Source organism: Gavialis gangeticus, unplaced genomic scaffold (assembly GCF_001723915.1).
Source record: "Gavialis gangeticus isolate Ggan-Ray unplaced genomic scaffold, GavGan_comp1, whole genome shotgun sequence".
Lineage (NCBI taxonomy): Eukaryota > Metazoa > Chordata > Crocodylia > Gavialidae > Gavialis > Gavialis gangeticus.
Genome location: NW_017729004.1, coordinates 10,560,894 through 10,569,022, shown reverse-complemented (window position 1 = coordinate 10,569,022; position 8,129 = coordinate 10,560,894). Strand labels below are relative to the sequence as shown.

At 41.1% G+C, this 8,129-nt stretch overlaps 1 protein-coding gene across 2 annotated transcripts in view; it reads right to left on the bottom strand.

Annotated features, from left to right (window-relative positions):
• CTDSPL (CTD small phosphatase like) overlaps positions 1-8,129 on the bottom strand; it is a 186,100-nt gene that overhangs the window by 49,267 nt on the left and 128,704 nt on the right. For both annotated transcript variants that reach the window (XM_019508080.1, XM_019508082.1), the window contains exon 2: positions 7,632-7,786. In XM_019508080.1, the coding sequence (XP_019363625.1) occupies positions 7,632-7,786 (155 nt within the window). The remainder of the gene's footprint in view (positions 1-7,631; positions 7,787-8,129) is intronic.

The window sequence follows — 8,129 nt, the reverse complement described above, 5'->3', positions numbered from 1 at the left end:
TGACCCCAGTGCTCTTTCCTGCCATGGCAGGGGGTCGGACTAGATGATCTGCTCAGGTCCCTTCCGACCCTAGAAACTATGATTTCTGTACAGAATGAGTATATACACACACAGGGTATGGGATATGAATGCCTTCTTCCCTAAAATGCAACATTATTGCTACAAAGATCCTGGGGAGTGGCCCTGGGAGTTTATGTAAAATCAGAATGGTAACCACTGACATTAGGAAAGCAAGAGGTTGCTGTGCTTTTGTAAAAACTAAGAATCATCTGTAGACAGTACAATGGGAATATCTTCAAGACTGGCCTCCTTCAGAAATGCAGTTGTTGCAGGAAGGTTCTGCGCTGCTCATAATGATTCCCTGGAGCTAGAAACATGGAGGGAAAGCAGGCTACAGTGCTCCAATTAGAAGCAGGTGAAGGCAAATTTCATTCATGTTGTGACCTTTCCATAAGTTGCTGAGACTGGTAACTGGTTAAAGCTGTTCCTAAACTTTCAGTTTCAAATCGTGCCACTAAGGTAGCTGAGAACTAATTTGTTTGAACACCTGATTGCAAGGACTAAAGTCCCAGATGCTGCTGAAAAGGAACTTTGCCCCCTGCCAAAGAAATCCTTCAGCCCTATAATTTTTAGGTTGAAATGGACAAGATCTACAATACCGTCCACCATATTAGCATTGATTTGACAGCATGTAAGGCAGGGTAGATAAAAATCAATCATTAAAAAAGTCATATTTTAAAAAATTTAAATCAGATTTTTTTAAATCGTATTTTTTTTGTTAAGATGCTTTTAAAAAAACAAACATATAAAGAGAGTTTTAATTTAAGATATGTCAAAGCTCAAAGATATCATCATGGAATAAGGATTATAACTTGTAATCATAAACTATTTGAGACAATATATTCATGTAACCTTTTTAGAAGTTTTATAAATAGGTCACAACAGGCCATGGACTATATTAGGGGGCCAATCTTACAGGGTTCCCAGAGGCTCCTTAAAGATTAGTAAAGATTGAAGAAAACCACTGTACCCAATGGGACTCGGTGCTCAGTCTAGACGATGCCATTAAGCATCTCTGTAATGCTTAGTTTCAGTTCTCAAACTGTGGATTTGTGTCTCCAGAGATCATAGGCAGACAAGGTTCTTTGGGAAGAAGATGTAATATCTTTTATTAGACCAACTACATAGTTGGAAAAACTGTTCTTTGCAAGCTTTCGGACACAAACACCCTTCTTCAGGCACAGGGAGAGTTTGTCGTCTCCAGAGATAACATCCTTGTTAACAGCAGTATATGGAGATGAGAGATAACAGGCCTGACTGCCCACCCATCAGCCCTATTGCCACTCTGCAAGTTTGTGTGCACACAGTCAAGCCTAACACCTTTCTCCAAAAGTGCAAAGTTTCAAGAAAATTAAATGGATAAAGGGTATCAAACAAGAATGCACTTTCTGTAGAAAACAATGATTTAATTGAGGCTTCCTGGCCAGCAATTTAAATCAAATTGATTTAAATCACGATTTAAGTCAAATCCACTTTGGTGTAAGGACACTTACGGAGCATCAGGCAGGAGAGAACAGTGGTTTATTTTTGTTGGTCTGATGCCAGTCACGATATTTTATGCCGAAATGGAGGCTGTGAGAATGCCTGCGTGCACCCTGCTGCCTGTGAAGAGCCTAAATAGAAAGGGATGTATGCTTTCCGATACAGTATCTCCCCCACTAGAATCCCAAGTCCCCAGTATTTACAGAGAATGGATGCATCAGTCTTTAATAATGACAAGTTAAATTTGGTTGGTGCACGTTCACTGCCTGCCAGTCCTTCCTCATCAGGGATGCCATCCTGGTAAAAACTTCATAGTCCGCGGCGAGGGAAGACGTGCTGTTGAAGCACAGCCTCTGCTCTAGAAGCAGTTGGCAGTACAATGGACATTCTGGTATGGAGACTTTCAGCAGCAACCCGAGTGACACCCGGATGCTTTCCAAGTTTTTAGGTGTGGCAGATAACCCCCATCCCTCTCAGAGAGCTTCCCCAGGTGCATGAGATGAGATGGAAGACAATCATTTGTCCAGGAGAGGTACTGACATCCTAAGCACAGCTTCACTTCTCAGCAAAGCAAAAGGGGGGCATGGACCTCTCTCCCTACCATGCCATGGTGCTGGCAGCATCGTGAGCACAGCTTCACTTCTCACTTCTTCCATGCTGCACTCTGATTGAAGGCAAGGGGACTGAGGTACTAGGGATTACCTGCCCTGCTGATCTTTGTGCAAAAGGCAAAAGAAACCGTTCTTTTATCTTTTGTGGGAGTTTGCTTCCTTGCTCAGAGAAGGGAGCAAAGGGGATTCAAGCACTGCTCCAGAAATACTGCCTGTCCTCAAGAACCCTGGGCATCTTTGACTCCCTGTGTAGGTCCCTCAAGGAAGGTAGCACCATAGAACTCGTGGATGGGCTCCCAAAAAGCAACAGTTTTCCCTAAACCAAGCGATTCAACAAAACCTGTTTAGGTTTGTGTTTGCCCTGCTCTTATCTTTGGTTTTCAGTGAGGATCCTTGGGGAGGTGGGGGTGGGGGTGCAAGGCAGGGCACTGTCACTCTGGTTTTGGCAGCATCCTGTACATGATGCCCTCCATCTATGCCTACGGAAAAGCAAAGCAGGGAAGGACAGATGAAGTCTGCAGTCGGGGATATGTATCTTATTCCATTCAGTGCTCTGCTCTCCACACTGGGGACCAAGGGGTATTTTTAGCCCCCTAATCCCACCAGTAGAAAAATCCTTCCTCCTGCCTTGTGTCCTCCATCACCTCTCCCACTCCAACTTACTTCTATTGGCTCTCAGCACCAATGATTGCCAAAAAACCAGCACCAGAAGTGGCTTGCAGGACTGTGGGGGCTGGCAGGTTTGGAGCTGGGTGGTTAAAAATAGGTTCAGTGCTGGGGAAGGCAGGAGGCTGTGCTGGGAATGTGTACAGAAGTTCAGTTAGATCGGTTTTGCAAGAACCCATCTAAGTTAGACTAACTCCAAGGTAGAGTTAAATTAGACCCAGTTGACCATTTTTTTTTTAAACAGATCTAACCTTCGGGAAACTTCTATACAGTTCACACTTAGATTAACCTAATTAGGGATCCAAATGTAAGGTCTGCACATGGGGAAACTCAGTTAGCTTGGCTGGCCATTTTCAATGTGATCTGACCTCCCCTAATGCCTGTATTCACACTGACCAATTCAAAGGTTTGTGTTGCCTTAAGGGACACTGTAGCTACTTAAGAAAGGAACAAGTCTACATTATAATTTTGGTAAATATGGTTATTGGAAAGGGTGTTACTGCAATTATTTTTTCTTCGCAGAACGGACTGATCAATATTCAGCATGTGAGTCACAAAGAAAGCAACTGCTTTGAGTATCACTTTTAAAAGAAGCATTTCACACTCTGCAAAACTGGGAATACTTTAAAGTTTTTTTTTTTTTAAATGGAACAGAAATCCATATTATAAAAGTCAGGGTTATTCAAGATCACCCTCTTCAGCCTGACGTTTCGTCCAAGCCTGTGAACATGTTAACTGATACTTAGCTAGCAAAATCACAGCCATACTGCAATTTTTTTTTTGTAATGCAGAAGTAATTTTGCATTTTATCTGAAAAATATGTTTCTAGATGAAATTAAAATAGTTATGGAATTGTTTAATGTGAGAGCTTCAGGACACCAATATTGACAGGGATTACACATTAAAAGTTATTAAAATAAAAAAATATTTCCTACACCAATTAAAACTAGAACTGTCACATCAATTTCAGGAACATTCTTAAATAGTTTGAGAACTGGTTATACCTGGGTAGGCAATTATTTGGGCTGGAGAGCCACTTTGGGGGGTTTGGCGAATTGTTATGGGCTGGGTCAGCACACCTCCCTCCCCTGCCACTCCAAATGCCTCACTAAGACTTCCTAAGGGGTAGATTACTGGAGTGGGCATGGTTTCAGCATAGACTGGCTGGGCTCCTACAGGCAGTGTGCGCGCTTGGCCAGGCAGATGGGATGAAGCTGCAGGCAGGCAGGGAGCGGTGTCTGGAAGCCAGGGCCAGGGCGAGTGTGGGTGTGGGGCCAGGGCCCAGGGCAGAGCTACAATCTGCTCCAAGCATGGCCCTGCACTGTCACTGCCCTGGGATCCAGGCACCAGCCTCACCCACCTGGTCTACTCCTGGATGTTGCTCCCCACTTGCCTGTAGCCCCATCCCATCCACCTTGCCCATGGGGGTTCCATCCGATTTCCATGGAGACCTGCCTTGCCTGCTGCATCTGGTGCTCCTGGTGATGTGTGCAGGGGAGATGAGCTAGGGTGCTCGGGCAGTGGGGCCAGGTCTGGCAGCAGCAGCTGGAAGTCACTGATGTGGGGGCTTCTGGGAAGCCAGTCTGGCTGCTGCACTGCCTCAGCCCCGCTGCTCATCAAGGGATAGCAGGATCCCTACACCTGGGCCAGGTGGGGCTAAGGGACACCCTGGAGGCTGTATTTTGCCTACCCTCTGCTTACACTGAACTTCTATAAAAGAGAATACGCTTTCCTACTTCTGCTTCTCTCTGTTTCTTTTGTTTTCATCACTAGCAATATTGCAACACCGTACACTGAGAGAGAAGACACAATCTGGGCAAAGCCATTTTATACTACAGCTCCTGACAGCAACTAATTAACACCATTAATGCTAAGAGGCTTTTTCTATTTAGCAAGTAAACAATCAAGTTACATATGCTCGTGCCTGGTGAAGTGAGCCTTGGGAATCTGGGCCAAATTCAGAGATAATCTGTAAAGTGCTAAGAAGTTACCACCTCAGGATATGGGTGACAGCAGATGCAGAGAAGCAAGCAAGTATATGCACACTAGCTCAGAGTTTAAGGGATTCTAAATGGGTGCAATTTACCTGTAATTTACCAAGGGGCTGGAAAATAGGAGTGCTGTAGGAGCCACAAGTAACGGGAAAGTAATGTGCGAGTTACAGCACCTGCTTATTTTTTGTCCCTTCTACAGCAGATCTCATTTTTCATCCCCCGGCAGTTTTATTTCACCAACGTAGATATCATTACACCCACTTTAACGTTCAATTTTTACCACCTTTACGCAGTGCTTCTGAATTTGGCCTCCATGAGCACCATAACTAAACCAAATTTGACAGCTGCAAATTTGCAGCATCCTCTGGAAAACTGCACTAATCTTGACAGAAGTTCATTTATTTTAAGCATGGGTTCGTTTTTTTTTTTCTTTCAAATCTAAAATAAAAAAAGGCAGCATATATCAGATACATTTACAACGTATGTGCATAAACTAATGTTTTTAATATTTCAGCAACCTTCAAAACTTCCACCTCTTTCAAACAATTTTATGGATTAAATTTAAACTGGTTTAAGATTATGTGATAGGCAAGGATTCATTTGGGTAGCATCTTTTATTGGACCAACTATGTAGTTGGGATAAAGTTAGACAGGCTTTTGAATGCAAGACGTCTCTGTCAAGTCTTTGATTAAGGTTATGAGCATTTTTCTTTCCCCAGGAATCCCACAGGTCTGTTGATATTAATATTAATTAATTCGATTTATTATTCAATTTCTACTAAATTAAAGGAAGTGGGTCTGCTTTTAAAAATTTTCAAGTGTGAAGTTTGTGATGGTTGTTTCTGGCTTTTGAATTTAGTTATGAAAATTGATCTTGAATTAATCCAACTGCCATCAACCTTTGCAGTTTAGTACTATTGTAGTTTAGCATTAGGATGATATCTTGTATTTATACACCACAGGTAGTAGTTCCATCAAGCCACAATGTACAGATATTTAGATAATTTACCTGTATTACCACATGAACTCTGAAGTGTTTCCACTTCTGAACGATTCAACTAGAACATTCACTCTATCCCAGCAAAACTGAATAGGATACCATGTACCAAGAAAAGTGAGAAATGCAGAAAGCTAAAGGTAATTTATTTTCTAAGTTTCTGGTTATCAAGTTAAGAAACCTACAGGGTTTTAGTACAGCTCTGGTCTTCCGCTTAACACTAAGCATTTAACATTTCCAGGTCTCTCTTTCCCTCTGGAATTCATTCCTTTTTCGTCTTTCACCCCTTTCATCACTAATCTTGTTTCTGTACACACTTCCCATCATCTGTTATTTTGGAAAGGGTTGCCTGTAACCTTTTGCTTTTTTTGTATGCCGCTACTCCTGGACCAAAACACTAGAACTGCTCATTCTAGTCCTTCAGTAAAAAATTTGCATTTAGACAGAGCTGAACAAAACAGAAACATGCAATTCTTTCTCCTCTTGGGGTAGAAAATAGCCAACTCTGAATCTGATCCAGAGCTTTTGGACTAGTAAATTAGATGCAAAGCAGTTTCAAGCTAACATGCACAATTCCAATTCAACTCTCCTCCATCTGCTCTTTTAATTTGCCATTCTTTTCCTCACTTCTCCAGAAAGCTTCTTGCTGCTCCTCCTGCACTTTGTAGGATTGATACGATTTGCTTCTGCTGATGCCAACATGGGACAGATTTGGTCCTAGGAAGTATGAAACCTGTTGTTCCAGCTACGAAAAGATGCGACCCAGTGTAATATTAAAAAAATGAATCACTGAACTGGAATTGTGTAAGAATGAGGAAGGAATAGACTTCTCTTACTTATATTACTTCTGGACATACCAAAGGTCCACATTTATTTTTCTGAGATCTCCAAACTTACAAGCACAAATGGGAAGTTTTTCTAGACAACAAGGGTATAAATCTCTAATGGAGAGTTCTGAAAATATAGCAGAGCTTGGGAAGAGATGGGAATTCTAGGTTCACTGTTCCCAATGGTAAATCTCCAGCCAGGAAAGGCTAGTTTACTCTATGCCATCAGTTTAAATTATGTACAAAAATTATATGTATATTTCACAGTTGTGTGTCTAAATTCAAACATATGAACTTGCTGAAAATAACCCTCTGTAAACTCAGCTATTGGTTTACATTTAGTTATAAAAGTTTAAGGGTTCATCAGTTTACAGTTACCTACTGTTCAATTATCCAATTTAAAATCTAAAAATAGGTTTGTACCCCAGTCAGATGCATCGCAAAATAAACCATTCTAACTGATACCTGTGGATTGGTTTAAATGACAACACACTACGGCCAGGTGCAGGGCATTGGAAAAGAGCAGTAACCTCCCATCACGCTGGGAGTTGCTCTTCTCACTCAATGCCTTTTCAACTGGATGCTGAAAGCAGTTCCAACTGGCTCTCAAGATGCAATATCTAACTTTTCTTTAGCTGGGGAGAGATTAACCTTGGGGATGAAGATTGTGGTTTAGGTGAAAAAACCCACAAAAAAAGGGGTCCGTTTCTAAAATAAATGTAAGTTTAGTGCTTTGGGTTTCTCTATTCATTTTATTTAAATTATACGTATTGTTCATATGCTACAGCTAAATTATTTTCTGCAGAACCACAAGTACCTAGACTCATGGAATAAAGGCCTATCTTTTAAAAGACAACAATTTTGAACTAGCAGCTTTGCAGATATTACTCACAGGCATTCAACTTACTTTAGTTACAATTATATTTTTCACACAGGAAACCAGTATAAAGCTAGCATTCAAAAGCATGAACTCTGTTATTGCCAACTTGTTTACCTTCTGAAGTCCCCCATTCTCCTCCACCAATGGTGGGAGAGTACCGGTGCTGTTGCTTGATGGTGGTTCGACATTGTAATCACGAAAGCAGCAGAATAAGGTGCTAAAGATACTTCGACTCCTCTGTTTCTTCAAACTGATATTACATTGGGACACTACAGAAAGGGGAAAAAAAAAATCATGTTATACAGATTTTAAAAATTTCTAAATATAGAGAATTTATTTTAAGAAGCACAATATTACTTTTAAAAATAATTTTAAACAAACAGTTTTTCCTGCCACTACAACATATTATTTTCAGTTAGGCTTTCATAGATATTTGTATACACTTTGGATCACCACATAATCAAAGTTTTTCTGAGCCGTTCTCTCATAATATACTGAATTGTTATTTTGATGCATTTTCCATAAGTATTTATAATAAAATACTGTAACCTATAGGCAACAGTTTGCTGCCAAACAGTGACTCCTGTAGCCATTAACTGAAAAAAGACTCTC